At 44.6% G+C, this 24,267-nt stretch overlaps 2 protein-coding genes across 2 annotated transcripts in view; one reads left to right on the top strand and one right to left on the bottom strand.

Moving 5' to 3' along the window:
- The window catches only part of bop1 (BOP1 ribosomal biogenesis factor), a 105,754-nt gene that overhangs the window by 36,778 nt on the left and 44,709 nt on the right, over nt 1–24,267 (bottom strand). The gene's annotated exons all lie outside the window — the stretch shown is intronic.
- On the top strand, nt 16,460–23,559 carry scxa (scleraxis bHLH transcription factor a). The gene is made up of 2 exons (XM_041883535.2): nt 16,460–17,521; nt 22,789–23,559. The coding sequence occupies exons 1-2, from the start codon at nt 16,928–16,930 to the stop codon at nt 22,825–22,827; spliced, it is 633 nt and encodes a 210-aa protein (XP_041739469.1). The 5' UTR covers nt 16,460–16,927; the 3' UTR covers nt 22,828–23,559.

Here is a 24,267-nt window from a genome sequence, read left to right as displayed (position 1 = left end):
GTAGTGTAAACAACTGAATTGAGCTTTATTGATCCCTAGGAGGGAATTAAGTGTGCCATCCTGAATCAGACAGACGTGATGATTACCTTTAGGCTCTCTACCTCCATCTGCGATGGAAAGACACTAGCCTATCACTCTCTCTCTGCGATGGAAAGACACTCTCACTAGTGTCAGAGTGACTTAGATCTCCAGGAAAGAAGGAATGCTAGTCTAAGGTCACAGGGATGGCTGAAAGCTCAGTCCAGTCAGTCCTCCCTCCACTCCACCGTGTGACATAAGGAATGAATCAGTCCCATACCCAATGACTCCGTGGAATCAGCAAACCATGAACACATGTCTGTGACTGCCCGTTATAAATATCTCTCAGTCTGAAGACTGTCATTGAATGTCTACTGTTCAGTGTAGCTCAGGTTGCAAAATGTCTAGGTTTTCAGGAAGTCCTGGTTGGAAGATTCCAGATTTCACGCTTATTCCCCCAATTCCAGGAATCTTCTGACCAGGATTTCAGGGAAACCTGGGATTTTGGGGGAAATGTAGCAGAATTCTGGAACTCTCCCTCTAGCCTACTTACTACTTCTGCCTACTGAAGACCAAAGGTCTATCTATGTCTACTGAAGACAAAAGGTCTACAATATGTCCATCTATGAGACAGAGGTCGGAGGGATAATGTCTCTGTGTGCAACAGAGCCACATAACTAAAGAGAATTCCCTCTACCGTATTACCCAAACCAACACATCTCATTAGCTACCCACCCACCCTCCCTCCCTCCCTCCCTCGCCAGGCTGCCAATCACTCTGGACCACTAGTCTGGAAGTTGATGTTGGACCAGAAGCCACATTCCTGGAAGTGCAGCATTCCCGGCCCTCTGGCAAGGCTACATCGTGGAAGGCAACACATCTTTTTTGAGAATTCTCGAAAATACAGTGAGGGAAAAAAGTATTTGATCCCCTGCTGATTTTGTACGTTTGCCCACTGACAAAGACATCAGATCAGTCTATAATTTTAATGGTAGGTTTATTTGTACAGTGAGAGACAGAATAACAACAACTAAAAACAGAAAAACGCATGTCCAAAATTTTATACATTTATTTGCATTTTAAATGAGGGAAATAAGTATTTGACCCCTCTGCAAAACATTACTTAGTACTTGGTGGCAAAACTCTTGTTGGCAATCACAGAGGTCAGACGTTTCTTGTAGTTGGCCACCAGGTTTGCACACATCTCAGGAGGGATCTTGTCCCACTCCTCTTTGCAGATCTTCTCCAAGTCATTAAGGTTTCGAGCCTGACGTTTGGCAACTCGAACCTTCAGCTCCCTCCACAGATTTTCTATGGGATTAAGGTCTGGAGACTGGCTAGGCCACTCCAGGACCTTAATGTGCTTCTTCTTGAGCCACTCCTTTGTTGCCTTGGCCGTGTGTTTTGGGTCATTGTCATGCTGGAATACCCATCCACGACCCATTTTCAATGCCCTGGCTGAGGGAAGGAGGTTCTCACCCAAGATTTGATGGTACATGGCGCCGTTCATCGTCCTTTTGATGCGATGAAGTTGTCCTGTCCCCTTAGCAGAAAAACACCCCCAAAGCATAATGTTTGCACCGCCATGTTTGACGGTGGGGATGGTGTTCTTGGGGTCATAGGCAGCATTCCTCCTCCTCCAAACACGGCGAGTTGAGTTGATGCCAAAGAGCTCGATTTTGGTCTCATCTGACCACAACACTTTTACCCAGTTCTCCTCTGAATCATTCAGATGTTCATTGGAAAACTTCAGATGGCCCTGTATATGTGCTTTCTTGAGCAGGGGGACCTTGCGGGCGCTGCAGGATTTCAGTCCTTCACGGCGTAGTGTGTTACCAATTGTTTTCTTGGTGACTATGGTCCTAGCTGCCTTGAGATTATTGACAAGATCCTCCCGTGTAGTTCTGGGCTGATTCCGCACTATTCTCATGATCATTGCAACTCCATGAGGTAAGATCTTGAATGGAGCCCCAGGCAGAGGGAGATTTACAGTGCTTTTGTGTTTCTTCCATTTGCGAATAATCACACCAACGGTTGTCACCTTCTCACCAAGCTGCTTGGCGATGGTCTTGTAGCCCATTCCAGCCTTGTGTAGGGCTACAATCTTGTCCATGGTGGAGAGTTTGGAATCTGATTGATTGATTGCTTCTGTGGACATGTGTCTTTTATACAGGTAACAAACTCAGATTAGGAGCACTCCCTTTAAGAGTGTGCTCCAAATCTCAGCTCGTTACCTGTATAAAAGACAACTGGGAGCCAGAAATCTTTCTGATTGAGAGGGGTTCAAATACTTATTTCCCTCATTAAAATGCAAATCAATTGATAACATTTTTGACATGCGTTCTTCTGGATTTTTTCTGTGGTTATTCTGTCTCTCACGGTTCAAATAAACCTACCATTAACATTATAGACTGATAATTTCTTTGTCAGTGGGCAAACGTACAAAATCAGCAGGGGATCAAATACTTTTTCCCCCTCACTGTTGCTCCCTAAAAATAAAGTGACTGAACTGTGGGTAATGGAGAGACAAACTGGTGAACAAACTCTGGCTGGGCACAATAGTTCCCGCTTGACATCACTTCTTCCCAACAACCCACCCAAGTAAAGCCCATTTCTCCCTTTAGATCATATAGGCTGTAGCTGGGCCTGCTCACTGGGGGGACGGGGACGGTACACATACTGTACCGAACCGTTCGGACTCAACCGAAGTCCCCTACCGCACTGTGAACCCGAATGAATAATTTTTTTAAAAATACACTAGGCCTATAGGCTATGCCTATGATGTGTTGTATGCCTCGAGTACATCTGAGCTGAAAACATTTCAGGCTATTCCATTAAAACAACTAGAGCCTGTGCGCACGTTGTAATCAAAATGTAAATCTTAATGATGAAGGTGCATAAAGATGGAGGACTTCAGATATGACGTCATTGTTTTAAATACTACCCACAGAGTTCTTAAACTACTGCGCAGAACACCGTTCAACGTGTCAGTAAATCAGCACAATCAACCTAGTCATTATTATTATTTTTTAATTGCGGCTGTCTTGGAGCTAGAATTGGGATCAAGTATACTGTGCTAATGCCGATACAACAAAATAATAAGACAGCGATGTACAATACGGCGAACTTAGCAAACGAGCCATTTGTGGTAATTACATGGCGGCCAACATCTTTATGCACCTTCGCCATTGGCGCATTTCACACTATGCTTTTCTGAGGCGCAGCCGGGAACTAGTTCTGTACGATGGTGAGTGGTGGGATCGATAAACCAGGAAGATTCTCCATCATCGTTTAAATCTCCAGTTTGGGAACATTTTTGTCTTCCAAGTAGATTACAACAGCGAAGAACAGAAAGAGTATGTGGCCATTGCTCAACGAGAATAGCCTATGCAGCTGCCAACACCTCAAACATGTTGACACATTTACGCCGACATCACCCCAGTATTCCTACCACCGGAGAAAAAAATAAGAGAAAAAAAAAACACCACAACTGTCTCCCCTCTGTATTCAAGCAGCCCTTCGCAGCTGATTCTGACCGGGCCAAAGAAATTACAAGAGAGATAGGTATGTTAATAGCCGCGGATATGTGCCCATTCTCGGTGGTTGAGAATAATTTTCAGCACCTCGTGAAAGTGCTCGAGCCACGTTATGAACTTCGCCCCCTCTCGCGCAGGTAGTACTCGCTCTATATAAGCAAGCTAAAGACGAAGTTGTCAATGAATGGGCCAATGCACCCTGTGTTGCGCTTACAACAGATGGATGGACCTCCAGGACTACAGAAAGCTACTTAACAGTGACAGCCCATCACATTACCCTGGAGTGGGAAATGAGATGTAGAGTGCTACAGACAAGTACGCATAGTTTTGACTTTGTAAGAAAATATAGCATAGGCCTATACAATGCCTGAGCCATGTTTACATATTGATTTCACACACATATTGCGCTTAATTTTAGTGTTGTTGTTGATGAGTAATTTAAGTAAATATAAAGTGTTGGTATTTCTGATTGTGCCCTCATCAAGCATTATATGACTCATGATCATATATGGAATCAGGAAACCCAACACTTTGCATTTTCTTAAATAAACAAAAATGAACTACTGTAGCAATTGGCATTTCATTTCCCCGCTGTACTGAAACCGAACCTTGACCCTAAAACCGCAATACGTACCGAACCGTGGTGAACCGTTTGGTGAACCATTACACCCCTACTGCTCAGTATAGTAGTGGAGGAGCCTGGATTTAAGAAATCGCACCGCATATGAGAGATGGTTCTGCTGGTCCCTGGTGAAAACTCTAGGGATTCCCCCAGGGGGTGGGGAAAGAGTGGGAGAAGAAAGGTTTGTCCCATCCCCTCCCATCTCTACACCCCTTTACACCCTCGCAAGTCTCCCCGAGAGGATGTAGCAGTGTAGCCACAGCAGGTTTAGCCATAAGCTTGGCTCTACTCCAAGTTGTTTCCTCTGCCATGGTCAAAGCCCTCCGGACTGCTGTCTGTCTGTCTGGTCTGTCTCAGAGACACACGTCTGGACATGGCCGCCCACTGCTACTGTTGTTTCACTGTAACATGTCTGTTTGATGTATCTGTCCACATGATAAATCACTAAGTGATTTCAGACCCGCCTCAAAGTCACTGTGCAACACAGTGACGCTTTTCAGATAACTTATTAGCAATAATAAACACCCAAAAAAATAACACAGCTAGTGGATCTATTAGTCTAGTGGATCCATTCACAAAACCGTTGTCAATTATAGTAGTACTGGTTCAGCGACCAAATTGTTATACTGACTTCAACTACAATAGAACTCAACTGAACCTGTTGACAGTTTCTCTGGTCAGTCTCTGCACTGGAAAAAAGGACTGGACCAACTGACGTCATGGTTCTCGACCAAGTGACGTCATGGTTCCCCAAACACGACAGGGGGACATTATGATAACCCTGGTATGATTGATGTGCTGAGAACTAAATTATCCCATGACAGTTTGTCAAACTAAGCAGCTTTCCTGAATTAACACGTTTTAAAGGGACAGGCGTGGTGCAGGGGGCTCATATGAAAGACAAGCGGAATCGGGACCAGACCCCTAGCTAGCTAATGTATTCACCAGCTGAGCTGACGAGGGGGTGAAAGGTGGTGGGCGGATGTGCCGGTTGGTGCTGCAGATTTTGCGGTCCGGGTTCCCTGGTCCCCGTACAACCACAGAGGTCAATTAGCAAAGTGTGTTTGATATTTCAGACGTTTATGGATACATCTGCCCACCACAAGCATCACACACACACACACATAACTTAGGAGAAGGGGAGACCCTCCTGGGAACAGAGCTGCTGTCTCACTGTTGTCAAGTGACAGACAACCAATTACTGTAAAAGTGAGAGCATGGTCAAAAAAACAGACATTCATAGAGGAAAGCAGGTCAACAGCATTAAATCACATCCAGATTATCCTTCTGTCTTGGTTTTAGGAAACAAAAACAAAAAAATCAATAATTTATAGATCCAGTATTATGAATGCCAAGTTTAGTCTGTAGTCATCCTATATTAGGCCCTTGAACTGAAAATATATTTTGAGGCGATCTTGGTCCTGTCATGCCCATAGTTTTAACTTTCATTAGTCGTATGTACAGGATACACATGGTATACACCGTCTAACAAAATGCTTACTTGCAGGTTCCTTCGACAATTCAACAACGATAAGAGATAATAAAAGTAAATGTCTCTGAAGAATAGGAGTGCTATCTGCCTGTCCCCATCTCCATCAGATCTGATCACACGTACTGAAACTCCTCGCTCTGCAACACTACATACTGAAACTCCTCGCTCTGCAACACTACATACTGAAACTCCTCGCTCAGCAACACTCTGCAACACTACATACTGAAACTCCTCGCTCTGCAACACTACGCTCAGCAACACTACATACTGAAACTCCTCGCTCTGCAACACTACATACTGAAACTCCTCGCTCTGCAATACTACATACTGAAACGCCTCGCTCTGCAACACTACATACTGAAACTCCTCGCTCTGCAACACTACGCTCTGCAACACTACATACTGAAACTCCTCGTTCTGCAACACTACGCTCTGCAACACTACATACTGAAACTCCTCGCTCTGCAACACTACATACTGAAACTCCTCGCTCTGCAACACTACATACTGAAACACCTCGCTCAGCAACACTACATACTGAAACTCCTCGCTCAGCAACACTACGCTCTGCAACACTACATACTGAAACTCCTTGCTCTGCAACACTACGCTCTGCAACACTACATACTGAAACTCCTCGCTCTGCAATACTACATACTGAAACTCCTCGCTCTGCAATACTACATACTGAAACTCCTCGCTCTGCAACACTACGCTCTGCAACACTACATACTGAAACTCCTCGCTCTGCAACACTACGCTCTGCAACACTACATACTGAAAGGCCTCGCTCTGCAACACTACATACTGAAACTCCTCGCTCTGCAACACTACATACTGAAACTCCTCGTTCTGCAACACTACGCTCTGCAACACTACATACTGAAACTCCTCGCTCTGCAACACTACATACTGAAACTCCTCGCTCTGCAATACTACATACTGAAACTCCTCGCTCTGCAACACTACATACTGAAACTCCTCGCTCTGCAACACTACATACTGAAACGCCTCGCTCTGCAACACTACGCTCTGCAACACTACATACTGAAACTCCTCGCTCTGCAACACTACTAAGAAACCCCGCTCTGCAACACTACATACTGAAACTCCTCGCTCTGCAACACTACATACTGAAACTCCTCGCTCTGCAACACTACATACTGAAACGCTCCTCGCTCTGCAACACTACATACTGAAACTCCTCGCTCTGCAACACTACATACTGAAACTCCTCGCTCTGCAACACCTACATACTGAAACCCGCTCTGCAACACTACATACTGAAACTCCTCGCTCTGCAACACTACGCTCTGCAACACTACATACTGAAACGCCTCGCTCTGCAACACTACGCCCTGCAACACTACATACTGAAACTCCTCCTCAACATTGCTCTGCAACACTACATACTGAAACTCCTCGCTCTGCAACACTACAGCTCTGCAACACTACATACTGAAACTCCTCGCTCTGCAACACTACATACTGAAACTCCTCGCTCTGCAATACTACATACTGAAAACTCCTCGCTCTGCAATACTACATACTGAAACTCCTCGCTCTGCAACACTACATACTGAAACGCCTCGCTCTGCAACACTACGCTCTGCAACACTACATACTGAAACTCCTCGCTCTGCAACACTATGCTCTGCAACACTACATACTGAAACTCCTCGCTCTGCAACACTACATACTGAAACTCCACGCTCTGCAACACTACATACTGAAACTCCTCGCTCTGCAACACTATGCTCTGCAACACTACATACTGAAACTCCTCGCTCTGCAACACCACCTTCTGCAACACTACATACTGAAACTCCTCGCTCTGCAACACTATGCTCTGCAACACTACATACTGAAACTCCTCGCTCTGCAACACTACATACTGAAACTCCACACTCTGCAACACTACATACTGAAACTCCTCGCTCTGCAACACTAAATACTGAAACTCCTCCCTCTGCAACACTAAATACTGAAACTCCACGCTCTGCAACACTACATACTGAAACTCCTCACTCTGCAATACTACATACTGAAACTCTTCGCTCTGCAACACTACGCTCTGCAACACTACATACTGAAACTCCTCGCTCTGCAACACCACGCTCTGCAACACTACATACTGAAACTCCTCGCTCTGCAACACCACGCTCTGCAACACTACATACTGAAACTCCTCGCTCTGCAACACTACATACTGAAACTCCTCGCTCTGCAACACTACATACTGAAACTCCTCGCTCTGCAACACTAAGCTAAGAAACACTACATACTGAAACTCCTCGCTCTGCAACACTACATACTGAAACTCCTCGCTCTGCAACACTACATACTGAAACTCCTCGCTCTGCAATACTACATACTGAAACTCCTCGCTCTGCAACACTACATACTGAAACTCCTCGCTCTGCAACACTACATACTGAAACTCCTCGCTCTGGAACACTACATACTGAAACTCCTCGCTCTGCAACACTACATACTGAAGCTCCTCGCTCTGCAACACTACATACTGAAACTCCTCGCTCTGCAACACTACGCTCTGCAACACTACATACTGAAACACCACGCTCTGCAACACTACATACTGAAACTCCTCGCTCTGCAACACTACGCTCTGCAACACTACATACTGAAACTCCTCGCTCTGCAACACTACATAATAAAACTCCTCGCTCTGCAACACTACATACTGAAACTCCTCGCTCTGCAATACTACGCTCTGCAACACTACATACTGAAACTCCTCGCTCTGCAACACTACGCTCTGCAACACTACATACTGAAACTCCTCGCTCTGCAACACTACGCTCTGCAACACTACATACTGAAACTCCTCGCTCTGCAACACTACGCTCTGCAACACTACATACTGAAACTCCTCGCTCTGCAACACTACATACTGAAACTCCTCGCTCTGCAACACTACGCTCTGCAACACTACATACTGAAACTCCTCGCTCTGCAACACTACATACTGAAACTCCTCGCTCTGCAACACTACATAATAAAACTCCTCGCTCTGCAACCCTACATACTGAAACTCCTCGCTCTGCAACACCACACTGGCCTGATGGAAAACCAACCACATTTCGGCAAATTTTCTTTTCCATGACAGCCAATTTTAAGACATTATTAGACGGGGGGATTTTTTTCTTCAACCCAAAATTGTCACAAATGTCCCCTTTTTTATTTGAAGTACACACATCATTAAAAAGAAGAAGAAAAGACAGACATCGCATGACTTCATCTTTAGTTTTCCGAACGGGCTCCTGTGGCCTTCTGATGAGAACCAAGACCGTCCGCCCCCTCCTATACTGTGTTTGTGACCATATTATCCAAGCGTTCAGCATAAACTGGACCGGCCTTGAATGCGATCTCTGCGTGTTGGAGTTTCCTGATCTGCCTGTGTGTTCTCTCATTAATATGCTTCTGAATCTTAACAACCAACATCTGAGGCTGTCATGACCATGTTGCGTTTTCACTTGTATTGCCTATTGTGAATAACAGCCAGTAGGCTAGGCTGCAGTCACACGCACTAGTTTTTACTGACTGCAGTGTCTGTAGTATAAAGAAAGCCCTGTATAAGGAACTTTGAGTTGGGAATGGATGCATTAGAGCGTAACTAGTAAGGGGATTTGAAAATTGCTTCGTTTGCTTGGCACGGTTCGAACATCTTATTCACAAAAACAAGTTAAATGAAATTAATCTGTGGGTGCAAATACTTTCAATGATTTATTGGGGTAAATTATACTGTAGTAAATAGGAATAAGCAAAGTGGTAGAAAACGTTTTCAAAACGTTTGCTGAAGTGAAGTGGGCCTAATTATACTGCCACTGCCAGACTGGTTTGGTTTGGGCAGTTCCCCTTTGGTCAGTTCACTTGACGTCAGCAGCTGTCTATGGAAATGTATGCTTCAAGCGGGTTTAGGCTACTCGGCTACTTGAATATATGGAAATATGGTTGGTTTTCGGCCCGGACACCGATTAAGCCTACTCCTGGACTAGAATGCAATGGAAAAGCTCCATTAAAAGTACACTTAAGTGAGTAGCAGTTGGAGCCAGGCTACTGTAGATGGATGCTTTCTGAAGCCCATTATTCAGTGTATAGCTAGATATACTCACTGGGCACAGGCATGTGAGTGATGTGTCATGTGCAGACGCAGCAGCCTGCCTCAGCCTCCTCCCTCTCTCTCTCCACAAATGTAGGTTTGCATTTCCCTCTAATGGGATCATTTATAATCCCAGTAATCTTTACCCCACTAAAGGAATCTAGTCACCCCTACATTTTCCACTCAGCCAATCCAAAACAGGATGATGCGCCTGCTGAAAGAATGTGTGCAAACGTATGCTAGAGTGTGTGTGCCTGTATGATGTGTGTGTATTATATAGTGTGTGTGTTGTGTGAGCGTGCGTGCGTGCGTGCGAGCATGTGTGTGGCTTCTGTGAGTGGCAGCAGCACGCAGTCCATTAGAGTTGCCTCTTACAGCCACCACTAACAGCCTGGTGGAAAAATGAAATTGGAAAATGACCATGGAATAATATCCAAAACCCAAGAAGCCTGCATGAATAATATGTGAAAATCAACACAGGCACCGAAAAGATTTTCACATTACTACTACTTCAGGTCCATTTAAGGGTCTGGTGCTTGCAGCAAGCAAGATCCTTCTGGGAAGAGATATGGTGCTGCAGTTAGGACAGAAGAACAGTGATGGTACAGGAAACTGAAAATAAATATGAATAATCCTTACCTCTACCATAATTAATCTCGAAAGAGATGAGATAAGGAGTTTTCAATGACTAATCCATGACAGCCACTTAGCTGAGCTTTGCGAGTTTGTTTCAATTAACCCTTGAGCAGTGGTATGTATTCATGGATGTCAAGGGAAGCCAGGCTTTCCCAAAACACTTACCAAGAAAAAAAACATACAAAATAATGTATTTCTTTCATACATTTCCTTCAATTTGCAAAAGGCTGCTGAATGTATCTCACCAGAGAAAGCAATGAAACAGCGCCCCTCTGTTTCAGTATTTGTAGGGTATCTGATGCTGTCTGGTCAGTAAGAGTATGCCATTGTTGCCCCGGTAGCACTGAATGCAAGGGAAGCCAGCGAGCATTTGGCCTCCCTTGATAAAAATAAATACAAAATAGCCAATCAGCGTTGAACTAAACTGAGTGAGCTCTGCTGTGAATGGTCCTGGCACACCAAAAAAAAGTGTCAAGGGAAGACAGTTTGGATTTGGTTTCAGACCAATCACATTACAAGCCAAACTTCATTGACAGTAAAAAAATATATATATATTGTTGCATCTTGTGTTGTTGTCCTCCAGTGGCTAGCTAGCCAAAATCGTCCCTTTCATAAATTAGCCATGGATGGAGTTAGGGATTCAGACTTGTGGTTTTACTTCTCTGTACTGGCCAATGATTATAACGCCGATTCTGATCCAACCATAAATTCATACGTTGTGCCCCTGGCCTGAGAGGATGGAAGTTCAATATGTAGCTAGATGTAGTAGGATAATGTTAACTAGCTGGCCTGGCGTATCGTTACCCATGAAAGAGGAAAACTAAAACTAAAAGCGTGTACTGTATGACAGTCATAGACCGTTTAGGCAACATGAAAGAGGAGGATGGCATCGGTGTTTCTCTACAAGTAGGGTGACACACGTACCATGGATAGCCACATCATATTTAGCTTACGTTGATTGGACTAAATAATTTTTGGTATCTTTTAGTTTAGTTAGATGTTGAAATGTTGAAGTTGATGGAATAGTGGAGGTATCTCCTGTTTTCTTTGCGACTTGCGGTAACTCTGTGGTTTAGTAGTCCGAAAATGACGGAAACATTACCGTGCTTATTTATTTATCCCCTTTTCTCCCCAATTTCGTGATATCCAAATTGGTAGTTACAGTCTTGTACCATCGCTGTGCAACTCCCGTATGGACTTCGGGAGAGACTAAGGTTGAGAGCCATGCGTCCTCCGAAACAGCCATGATTAGCTGTTCAGGAGTCTTATGGCTTGGGGGTAGAAGCTGTTAAGAAGCCTTTTGGACCTAGACTTGGCGCTCCGGTACCACTTGCCGTGCGGTAGCAGAGAGAACAGTCTACGACTAGGGTGCCTGGAGTCTTTGACAATTTTTAGGGACTTCCTCTGACACCGCCTGGTATAGAGGTCCTGGATGGCAGGAAGCTTTGCCCCAGTGATGTACTGGGCCGTTCACACTACCCTCTGTAGTGCCTTGCGGTCGAAGGCCGAGCAGTTGCCATACCAGGCGGTGATGCAACCAGTCAGGATGCTCTCGATGGTGCAGCTGTATAACTTTTTAAGGATCTGAGGACCAATACCAAAATCTTTTCAGTCTCCTGAGGGGGAATAGGCTTTGTCGTGCCCTCTTTACGACTGTCTTGGTGTGTTTGGACCATGATAGTTTGTTGGTGATGTGGACCATGATAGTTTGTTGGTGATGTGGACACCAAGGAACTTGAAGCTCTCAACCTGTTCCACTACAGCCCCGTCGATGAGAATGGGGGCGTGCTCAGTCCTCTTTTTTTCCCTGTAGTCCACAATCATCTACTTTGTCTTGATTACGTTGAGGGAGAGGTTGTTATCCTGGCACCACACGGCCAGGTCTCTGACCTCCTCCCTATAGGCTGTCTCATCGTTGTCGGTGATCAGGCCTACCACTGTTGTGTCGTCGGCAAACTTAATGATGGTGTTGGAGTCGTGCCTGGCCATGCAGTCATGGGTGAACAGGGAGCACAGGAGGGGACTGAGCACGCTCCCCTGAGGGACCCCCGTGTTGAGGATCAGCGTGGCAGATGTGTTGTTACCTACCCTTACCACCTGGGGGCGGCCCGTCAGGAAGTCCAGGATCCAGTTGCAGAGGGAGGTGTTTAGTCCCAGGGTCCTTAGCTTAGTGATGAGCTTTGAGGGCACTATGGTGTTGAACGTTGAGCTGTAGTCAATGAATAGCATTCTCACGTAGGTGTTCCTCTTGTCCAGGTGGGAAAGGGCAGTGTGGAGTGCAATAGAGATCAGGACCAAATGTGGTCCCCTCGAATTCTTCTCCATCTCTCCCTCTTATTATTACTAGACCCCTGGATCGACAGAACTGAGCAGTATTGCTCCGGTTCCTTTCGTATTTCCAGCCTGTTTATATGCTTAATGCATTGTAAATGTACCCGAGAGAAAACACGCCATAAAAAAAGAAGGGAAAAGGGTAAGAAAGGAACACTTTAACGACGGAAAAGCCGGAGTGAGCAATTTCAAACCCGAGAACAAAAAGGTCCAAGCTAATTGCATTTTTGCTCTTTTTTTGGGGGGGGTGAACCTACCTCCTCCCCATTGAATAAATTAATTGAAGTCATGGTTTGTTGTGAGCCTAACAGGTTCTCCACCATCCCACTCTGTACTTTATTTTATAAGCGCAGCTGCTCTCGCCGCTATGTCATCTGGGTTGCATTAGGAGCAGTACTGAGTGGCTGGAAATTATACAGCCAGGCCATTTCTCAGCTCCTGAGCTCTGGCCCGTCCAGACCAGAAACACCCCCAGGTCAAGCAGCCCACACTGGAGAAGAGAGACAGAGACCAAGAGACACAGAGAGACAAAGACAGACAGAGAGGCAGAGAGAGAGAGGCAGAGAAAGACAGAGAAAGGCAGAGAGAGAGAGAGCAGAACGCACCTGGCGGCCTGGACTAGCCTAAGCCTCCTCTCTGATGGGGCATTTGTGGTCAAGCATGGGGGAGAGTGGGAGTCGTATCAGACGTGACAGGACTCTGGCCTGAGACAAACACACGCGAGGGGGCTGGTGTCTGGCTACAGGAGGGAGGGGTCTGTGGAGAGGGGTATGGAGGAGGTTGAGAAAAGTGCTTTCCACAGATGGGGAACTGGATTAGATGTCGCACCGTAGAGGAGGAAGTTATAAGGAGCTAATGACTGTCAGATGGCAGACAATGTATTTCCCCTATAAGGTGGGAGGAAGGAGTGGGCTGGCCGCTCTGACAGGGAGATAACAAGCATCGTCATTTGTTACTCTCCATGTCAGCATTTATGAGGTAACAAAACGAGACATCTGAAGAAGAGGAACCTCAATGAATGCTGTCATGTTATGAGCCGATTCCTTCCATTGTTAATTGACTGCTGCCAGAGAAATGGCCCTCCGTCTGTAATAGCGAGGGAAGGTGGGCATTAGCTCAACCCTAAGAAGAGATCATGGATTGTATTTCAAAAGGGAAACTTCTGAACTTAGTTACTCAAGAATCATATACTACAGACTGCAGTCAGACCAGATGCATTTGACCTGATGTAGCCTAGTTCATCTATTGACATTTCCAAGCACTATGAATCAATCAAGAGGATTAAAAGATGCATTCAGCATTCTGAATAAATGGTACCCATCTCCCTTTACTGTAAAAACAATCAAACATTTAGCACTGAAAAATGTGTGTACAAAACTGAGGCGATTTACGGCCTTGCTTGTTTGGGGACCCACTGTCCGACATGTCACTGTCAATAAAATACATTGCATGGCGTGAGAAGGTACAAATAAGGCAATAAAAATACCTCAATTGTAATTGACTTACACGTATCTATATGGAATAAGACTAAATTACTGCATTTCAGCCATTCAGGGCAAATTGATACTTTGTCTGCTTAGAGCATTATAAAACACCGGCTGTTAAATCCATCCTATTTCAAAATTGGTTTCACAAGGAAATAAAAACGAAAATCAGACAACGAGATTTTATTTCAATTGCTTCGACCGAGAAAAAAAAAGAAGAGGAAAAGTGTATTTGGAAGAAGATAATCGGAGGACACGTTTCGACATGAGGAAAACATTATTTCACTACCATTGCATTGTATTGTATTTACAAGCTCACTAATGATTTACTGCTGCAAATAAAACAATCCAAACATCCCTTTTTTTTTTTTTTTTATAAAGAATCAAGGACTTTTCCTTCCTTCCATTAAAATGAACACAATCTCTGAATGAATTCAGGAGTGGATATGAATGTGCAAGCTTTAAATATGCCATTTTGTGTCCCAACCTTGTTAAGACAAGTTCACTTAGCAGTGACATTGTGAAAACAATTAACTATAGTACTAGCCAAAAAGCTAACAAGGCTATTTTGCGTCATCGTATCTAAACCTAATCACATTTATAAAAAAATATACGATTTAAAATGGATGGTGATTTACTGGTAGGCTATATTGTACGCTTAGTAGGACACCAACCAGTATGGGACGGGACACCAGTCCCAATTCTAACTAATACAGAACATGAGAAGAGAAATAGACAGAGGAGCTCCATGCCGCCATCCTTCCTGGAAACGGCCTGTACTCTATGGGCCTGTTAGACTCCAAGTCACATCATTAGGAAGAGGCTAACGTTACAGGCTCGGTCGGTTCAGACCAGAGAGGGACGAATAGACGACCACATCATTAAATGATCTGACGTACCGGTATAAAGATGATGAATTATAAGGATAAAGAGGGGAATAGAGGACTGGTCACACATTTTGGAATATTCAGTCGAGACTAGAATATTTGGACTTCATAGATAATTGTACCTGGCCAATAAAATTTGTTGAATATTCTTTCAACTGACAATTAAAAGCAATTTGATGATACCCCTGGGAAAGAGTTAGAAAGTATTGGGCACATCCCAAAGTTAATGTTTGGTAACAAACATTTTCTAACCCTATGAGAATTACCCTGTCAACCCTTACAAGGATAACATATATCACCATCAACAGAAACAATCTCTGGGGCTTCCTGAACATTAAGAATTGAATTAAGTCGCTTTCCGTAATGTGGAAACATCAAGCGTCCTCGATGCGTCAACGTCCAATAACACAAACAGTAAGGCCAACATCGGTCATATACTGTATGTGCAAACTTAACTGTGAGTCTTGAGAACGGTTCTTCCATTTGTCTTTCTGCCACGGGATGATTCAGTGACAAACAGGTGTGCTAGGTTAGCTACCTGACTTATAGTCCCTCTGGACCAGATTTTGTTTCTTTTTGGTTCAAGCAGCTTGACTAAATAGATCCAGTCCGGGTTAAGGGAGGAACACATAAGTGAAAGACAACTCACTCCCCTCCCCAGAGTGATGGAACCAATGTAGACACAGTGACAGCATCAGTCTTGTTGTGGGGTTTAGACCTGAATAATCACACTCCGTCATTGGGTGGTAAACACTGATGGGGAAGAGGGGGAGTTGGATGATGATACATTGTCTAGCTAAGTAAGAGCCTTCACCTCCCAGCTTGACTGCATTGGGGTTAAGTTAGGGGTTATGCCCCAAATTTTGAGAAATAAAAAGACGAGGAAAGGGGTTTCCCACTTTGAACCGCTGACATTTAAACCTGTCTTGAACTTTGCAGAGGTTTTATGAGCCTCTTATGAGCCGCCCGTAGCGTGTGTGTTTGTGCGCTTGTGTGTGCGTCCAGTTTACACACAATTTATCAGTAGCAGAGAGCTCCCAGAGCAGCCGGTCTTCAATAAAAGACTCCCTCTTTCACACAATGGTTTCCGGAAGCTTTACTTTTCCCGATTTAGGTTAAATAAGGAAGCAGATAGTAGCAGATAGTAGATCCACACTGTGCTGGACTCCCTCCCTCCCCCCCAAGCTCCCACAGCCAGCTGGGACATTTGCATACGGAGTGAAGGAGGGAGAAAAGAAGGGAAGGAGGGAGGGAGGGATAGCACCAGACACTCCCACTGGCTATAAAGCCTAACCATACTGAACCTCTCAGACAGAAACCACATGTGGATCTGAGCACTGGGAGAGAGAGAGAGAGCGAGCGAGCGTAAAAGAGAGAGCGAGAGAGAGAGAGAGAGAGAAAGTGCAAGGGACAGACGTGGAGCTGAACTGAGGGAGCCACGCAGACGTGGATCTGAGAGGAGGGAGCAAGAAAGAGAGAACGAGAGAGAGACGAACAGTATCCTGAGAGGATCTGAGAAACACACAGTGGAACCTGACATTCATCCATTTGGTTTCTCACCAAGAGAAAGGAAAGTTTAAACTCCACATGGGACTTTAAATGACAGAGGAGCCACGTGATACTGGACTGGAGTGCATCGGAGTCAAAGGATTCAGAAAGAGATAGTGAGGTAACACTTGTTACTTTTTTCCTGTATGATCATTGAACTATCCATGCATGTCCAGGTGTCACAGTAGTAAACAAAGCCCCGAGTAGATATAGAGCTAGCTGACTGTTGGAACTGCAGAGCACGGTGACTATGTCCTTCGCCATGGTGCGGCCGGCGCCCAACCGGTACCTATACTCAGACATCTCCATGTTGTCCGAGGACGAGGAGAATGGAAGCGAGAGCTCGGGCTCGGATGACCGCTCCTTCCGGCTGGACGCCAGAGGCTATGACATCAAGGTCGGGGGCCGCAAACGGAAGCCAGGCAGCGCTGGAGCAGGGCGTCTGGGAGGGGGTCAGCTCCTGCCTGAGATGTCGCTCTCGCAGGACGGCTCCATCTCTCCGACGAGCGGGCTGCCGCGGCAGCGCAACGCGGCCAACGCGCGGGAACGGGACCGCACCAACAGCGTGAACACGGCCTTCACCGCCCTGCGGACCCTCATCCCCACCGAGCCAGCCGACAGGAAGCTGTCCAAGATCGAGACGCTGCGGCTGGCGTCCAGCTACATCTCCCACCTGGGCAACGTGCTGCTGGTCGGGGAGACATGCGGGGACGGGCAGCCATGCCATGCTGGAGCGCCCTCCTCTGCCCACTACTTACATCACCATGGATCTCCAGCCCGCGATGCAGAGAACTCCCAGCCCAAACAAATCTGCACATTCTGCCTCAGCAACCAAAGGAAAATGGTGAGTGAGTTAGGCTGTCCCATCCGTCCACACCATGCATATGCCATCGTGCCACAAGTAGGATACAAAACACCACGACTCCAACCACTAAAGCAGGGTTTCCCAAACTCGGTCCTGGGGCCCCCCCTGGGTGCACCTTTTGGTTTTTGCCCTAGCACTATACAGCTGATTCAAATAACTAACTCATCATCAACCTTTGATTATTTATATCAGCTGTGTAGTGCTAGGGCAAAAACCAAAATGTGCACCAAGGGGGGGGGCCCCAGGACCGAGTTTGGGAAACCCTGCACTAAAGTAAAGCATTATCCAATTAGTGGGCGTTTCGTTTAGGAAGTATCATGCTGGATGGCTCCTTCCTATATGATTCTTATAGCCTAAGTGATTTTAAATAAACATTTGAAAAGCTTTCAAATTTACGCTACTCTTAGACAAGAAAACTACATAAATAATCTCCTATTATTCCCTTATTTATTTAGGATCATATTTTCTTGCAAGGTGAATAAAGAGAATCCTATGCACTCCGCTGTCCTGGGGGGTAAGAAAGCAGCCCCTCAGTGCTCAGACAAAGAGACAGTGACAGATGAGAAGGCCCAGTACTCCAGCTTCAACTAAACCTCTCAGTAGTAAGACCCTAATCCCCATCTCTCAGAGACATCTCAATTTACTTCCTGCATTCAGTAGCACTTCCCATTGTCTCTTTGGTCTGAGTAGTTAGGGACCGACTGAATCGAGGCCAACAGAAAATAGAGCCTAAACAAGGAACTGTCACAGCGTCTCTCTCGCTCCCTCCGCTCTTCCTGTGCTCTTCTTCAGCATACGCCTGGACAGACTCTGGCTCATAAAGCCAACACCACACCGCATTAAAAATACAACCCTAAATCACGCTCCGGCCATGAGAAATTCAACAAAAAAAACAAAAAACAGAGGAGGGGGAAACTGTCATTTCAACTCACAAGAGCAAAGCAGCTTTCACACTTGAACTATACCACATGCTCTAAACAATTAAGAGTCAACCATGACACTGGCACATTTTCGGTTAGGTACTGTATATCACCACCACAATATGTATTATACCCTGTCCAAAATCCATTTCATTGAGAGGGAAAAAAGCACAGATGAAAGGAAAAGCCAGGAGTCAACAATGTATTTAGAACTGAATGTGTTTTAAACTGATTAGACCTCTAAAATGACTTACTGGACTTATTCCTTCTAACTCCTAGTGGAGCAAACACAATACCAAGACTTGCCACAGCTCCAATACCAAGACTTGCCACAGCTCCAATACCAAGACTTGCCACAGCTCCAATACCAAGACTTGCCACAGCTCCAATACCAAGACTTGCCACAGCTCCAATACCAAGACTTGCCACAACTCCAATACCAAGACTTGCCACAGCTCCAATACCAAGACTTGCCACAGCTCCAATACCAAGACTTGCCACAGCTCCAATACCAAGACTTGCCACAACTCCAATACCAAGACTTGCCACAACTCCAATACCAAGACTTGCCACAACTCCAATACCAAGACTTGCCACAACTCCAATACCAAGACTTGCCACAGCTCCAATACCAAGACTTGCCACAGCTCCAATACCAAGACTTGCCACAACTCCAATACCAAGACTTGCCACAACTCCAATACCAAGACTTGCCACAACTCCAATACCAAGACGTAGAAACATCTACCTAGGTCTACATGCTCTGATCGCAGGTCGAAAGCATTCTGGGAACATCTGCTTTATTCCCCAATCCGCCATTGAGCCATCCTGAGCGATTTACACACACATCCTGTGTTGACCTAAGGCTTTCCCAGGGCTCCAATTAATAACACACACACACACACACACACCCTGCCTCGCTGCATCTCAGACCTCTGGCTTCCTAAATAAATCATGATGAATACGATAATGACTTGTCATTCTGGACAACACACACCATCACTAGAGATCTTCAATAGCATAACCACAGAGCTGCACAGTAGACTTAGTCTGCCATGATTAATATATTAACATGTCCTGGAGAGTCACAACTCCTGACCTCTGGACAAATCTAAGAGAACGCTATGCTCAACTTTCTAGTGTAATAGCACAAGCCCACCCCACCATTAACAATATCTGGATCAACCTTGTTATAGCATCACCAAGGAGCGAATAATACATCAAATCAAAACTAATTCAAGTAAAAGCCTATTAGTAATGTAATGTTTTGTAGACCTTTCGCTGCTACAAAGGGGCTCTTTGAAAGACCATGGAGGAAACAGAGATGCAGGAGTTATACAATTAATAACGATAGAGATTAATGGACAAATCGCCCCGACTGGAAGCAATCCTATTCGTCCACTTCATTGATTTTATCAAGGCAGAATAAACCAGCAAATGAGATAATGGCTGTTTAAGTGTTTTCTCCTGAATTAAAGGCCTGTCTATAGGAGGCCTGAGCCGGGCCGATATTCGAAACAGATTGGGCTTTGGCTTTGTAGTCGAGGCTTTAAGAGGCGAAGCGACCCACTCCAAACCGCACTGCTCTCTTTACCCGTACTTAGCTCTCATTACTCTGTGAAAAGCATTGCTCGGCCAAGACTCATTTCTTTATTGTTTCTAAAGAAAGAATAAAATAAAATAAAGAGGAAACACATTGAGGTACTGTAGAACACATGTCAAAATGTTTCCCAATTCGGACAGAGAACAAAATTGACAACAGGATGATTGAAAAATACAACACTCGAGAGTTGTTGTCCGACATAGATCATTCACAAGCATTTGAAAGTGTAGGAAAGATGATAAATGCTTCATTGATAAATTTGCATTCTGTTATGATATCACCAGTTTAGTACTTGTGTTGGACTCAATCAACCAATCAAAGTGCTCCCAAGGTGCTCTTTTATAGCCTACTACTCATTGGATCAGTAGTCATATCAAACATTTTACATCACCAGAGAGAGACTGAATTCACACTGAATTCTCTTTATTGTATTTCAAGCTTTTTCCTGCCACTGAAGTCAGAGGCCAATTTATGTGAGAACAGACACAGCAATTATTTGCTTACAGATGTGTGTATGTGTTGGTAAGTGTGTGATCTTATGATGTTTTCCATTCCAAAATGTTATCCATCTGGCACAGCTTTACCTTGCTTGGAGTGGAATAAATAATTTTCTATGTAACATAGTCAAGCTAGACATCTCATCCTCACACACACACACACACACACTATTCAGACCATCATGAAACATTTTACATTTCTATTGACAGCAAATCAATTGTGTAAAAGTACACTTCAACCACAGCCCCATAATGATGACGTTAGACAGAACAGGGCAGAAATTAACCAAAATTGAGGTTCCATCCCCCCTCGGCTCTCTCTTTTGTTGGGGGCTGCTCAGCACAGTCCATTAGGAAGGGAGCATTCTTTCTCCCTAATAGCTGTAGCAGGTGAAGACAGGGGTTATGAAGGATGGCAGGGGGATTGCATAACGGGACACACAGGAGCAGACAACCCCTAATCAAATGGACAGTCCGTGTGCAGCAGCAGTTTCGAGGAGCACAGGGGAAAGAACTTGGCGAGCTTCCTCTGTGTACTGGGGCTGGGGGTAACCCAACAGATTACTAATTGAGTATAGACAGCTTCAGAGCCCAGTCCCAAAGCTGTGCGCTAGCCTAGCAGCCACAGCTCCATCATGGCTCATATTTTCTGTAATTATCTCGAGTTCCTTCATTACAGCCATATGGAAGATACTAAAGCTTTACCCTGTAATGGGAGTCTATCAGTGTGAACATGTAGCACATTATGAAATTACCCAGTGTGAACTAACAGTAGGCTGAGGACCAAGCTATAATGAAAAATAACACTTAAAGTTGCATATTGTCGTAACTTAATATTTAATTTGAATCTACAATACTATTGTCCAACTGTAAAATAAGCCTTAACCATGTGATAAAAACAACACATTTTTCACTCACTCAGTCACACACACACACCCACAAACACCTGTCTAACAAGTTATTCTATAATACACAATATCGCGTCCAACTTTTGTCCACAGACAAAACAGAGGGTGTAAAGAACCCACGCTCAGAATAGTTAGGATGAACAGAAGGAAAGGGGGTTGCGTTTAATAACCCAAACAGATGAATCGTCTGTTAGGGCTTGAGTTACGCGTCTGAAAATCCACATACCCCTACACGTGCACACACACACACTGAGTGCCTCCATTGTAATCTTGAACCAATCTGCCAACGTTACCTGTCAGGCCGAGACCAAACCAAATATTTGCCTAAAGAATGAAGCCTGAGGAGAGAAAAAAAAAAAACACAGATCGGCTTCTGTGTCTGTGGAAATGTAATATGTTGTGATATGTTCATAAAAACAACAAAACCTTCCCATGTAATTAGATACTGTATAAGCAAGTGGTGGAAGCCTTAAAAAAGAAAAGAAAAAAGGTGTGAGTTCAATAAAAAAAGCCTTTTTGGTTTCAGCTGCTGTGGAATTAGCCCTATCCATCTTTACAATGTGTTATACAGGATATGAAAAACAAATGTTAAACAAAAATCCTATTAGTCGGGTGTAAGTGATCCCTGGAGCCGACGAATGTGACTTTAAAGTGGCACTGAACAAAAACAATAAACCAAAGAGAGAGGAAAAAAAAGTTCCTGGCCCGTTTTCAAATGAGACTGTCTGACCTCATCAATTCGAGACGAGTGTTTTGACAGAGCGCCTGGGCCCGCCTACGTGAGACGTAGCCGTGGAAACGATGGCATTCCATGGCCTGGTCTCCCATTCTCTGGGTTAGAGCGTAGGGAGCAAAATGTGAGCCAGGTGTGCTAATGCTAGTTCTGCCACTCAGTGTATGGTGAGAGAAGAAAACATGAGCCTCCCCCATGGCCATGCTACAGCCCACAAGCCCCAGACCAGTCGACATCATACCTCACCAGTCCACAGCCTCCACACATCCCCAGTCCACAAAGCCCTACAGGCAGCCTCCACAGCAGGCTGGACCAGTGGGTTAGAAGAATAGAACTAGGCCAGTCTGACAGGAGCGAGCAGTGCACTCACTCAAAGGGTTAACATCAGACATGACATTACTCAAATAAAATAAACAATTTATTTTCCTTTACTTATGCTACCTCAGCAATAAGGTGTATTGTAAAATTGTTAAACGATTGGGCTAGAATCCTTCTTGGAAATGTATTTTCACATTAAAGTGTTTTGCATTTGACTATAAATAGCCTACTAGAAAATGTTAACTGTTTTTTTCCCCTTTCTTTCAGAGCAAAGACAGAGACAGGAAAACTGCTCTAAGAAGTTAATATCTGGAGGACGACAGAGGGAACTGTGGACCAAAAACGTGACATGCTTAAGGTGTACATAAATCGAAATCTGTATTTAATTATATGCCGACCCCCCCAAAAAAAAAGTTTCTGAAGAGGTAATAATTGAGACTGTGGGACTTCTTGGACAGTGGAAGCTTGCCCGGACTCAAAGAGGAGATCGAGAATAATCTTCCCTCTATAAAACGTTCTACACTTCTCCATTCCATGACCTCTCAAAGACTTGAAAAGAGAACAAACAAACAAACAAAAAAATACATTCCTCTTATCTTTTCTTTACCTGAGAATGTCTGCATATGTAGACTGATAAAGCTGAAACTTTAGAACCACAACCCCCTCTGCATGAGACAGACTCCTAGACAGTCGGTAAGGACCAAGATGAGCCACGGTGGAACTAAAAGGGGTGTGGTAAGGAGGGTTGTAATGGACAAGGGCAGGCAAAACTGGAACTCATGGTTGACTGTATCAGGCTACTTGCCGTAAAGTGAGCGAACTGTTCCACAAGCCAAATATATAACACAGCTTTCACTTGAAATTTAACTGGGTTTTCTGGTCAGTGAGTTTCTACCCCGATGGACAACTGCCTTTCTCATGAAGAAGATAAATCCTCAGCGTTCTGTCTTCTGTTATTTGATGTTGTGTACAATATTTGTAAGAATGTGTTAAAATTCATATGACTAAATAAATATGCCTATGAATTAATTAAGTTTACTTCAAACACGTAAGATTCCGTTATTTTGCCAATTCCCAGTGAAAAAGAAAAGTACTTACATTTCACAATTTTTCAGTCTGCCGATAAATATGATATTTCTTCCAGTTTTATTTCGGAGGGTTTGACAATGATACAGACATGTACTGTACGAAACACCAAATCGGGTCTACAAACAGCTATAAAAACAGTGAAGTGTCATAAGGAACAAACCACAAGCTTATCATCTTGCTCTCTCCAGCTAGATTACCATCTTTCCCACTCCTCACTACTCATGCACACAGCTGTTCACTCTAACACTTAATATACTTGAGATGTAACTAAAATGGGACTGTCGATTTGAGACTGCATCTAGTTTCATCAAAATTCACAAGAAATCTCATATTGAAACTATTGAACTCAGTCAACTGTGACAAAAAAAACGAAACAAAGCTGGCCAGTAAAAGCCTCAACACAAAACAGAAAACTTGTTTTTCCAATCAGCCAGATGATTTATGCAGTATTCTCTTAGGTGCTTTGACGAGTACACCTGGGACAGTCTATAGAGACAGTCTGTAGACAGTAACTTACTACTAACACACTGAGGGGGGAGGGTTCCGGGGATGAGTTTGGGCAGCGTTGGTCGCGGCCGAGTTTGTGTGTGTGGCAGGCCCTCGTTGGTCGGGACCTTTTAAGGGCCAGCTGCGAGGCTCAGCGGGGGATGATTGGAT

Source organism: Coregonus clupeaformis, chromosome 8, assembly GCF_020615455.1.
Source record: "Coregonus clupeaformis isolate EN_2021a chromosome 8, ASM2061545v1, whole genome shotgun sequence".
Classification (NCBI taxonomy): domain Eukaryota; kingdom Metazoa; phylum Chordata; class Actinopteri; order Salmoniformes; family Salmonidae; genus Coregonus; species Coregonus clupeaformis.
The sequence above is the reverse complement of the archived record's forward strand: the minus strand, read 5'-3'. Positions and strand labels throughout refer to the sequence as shown.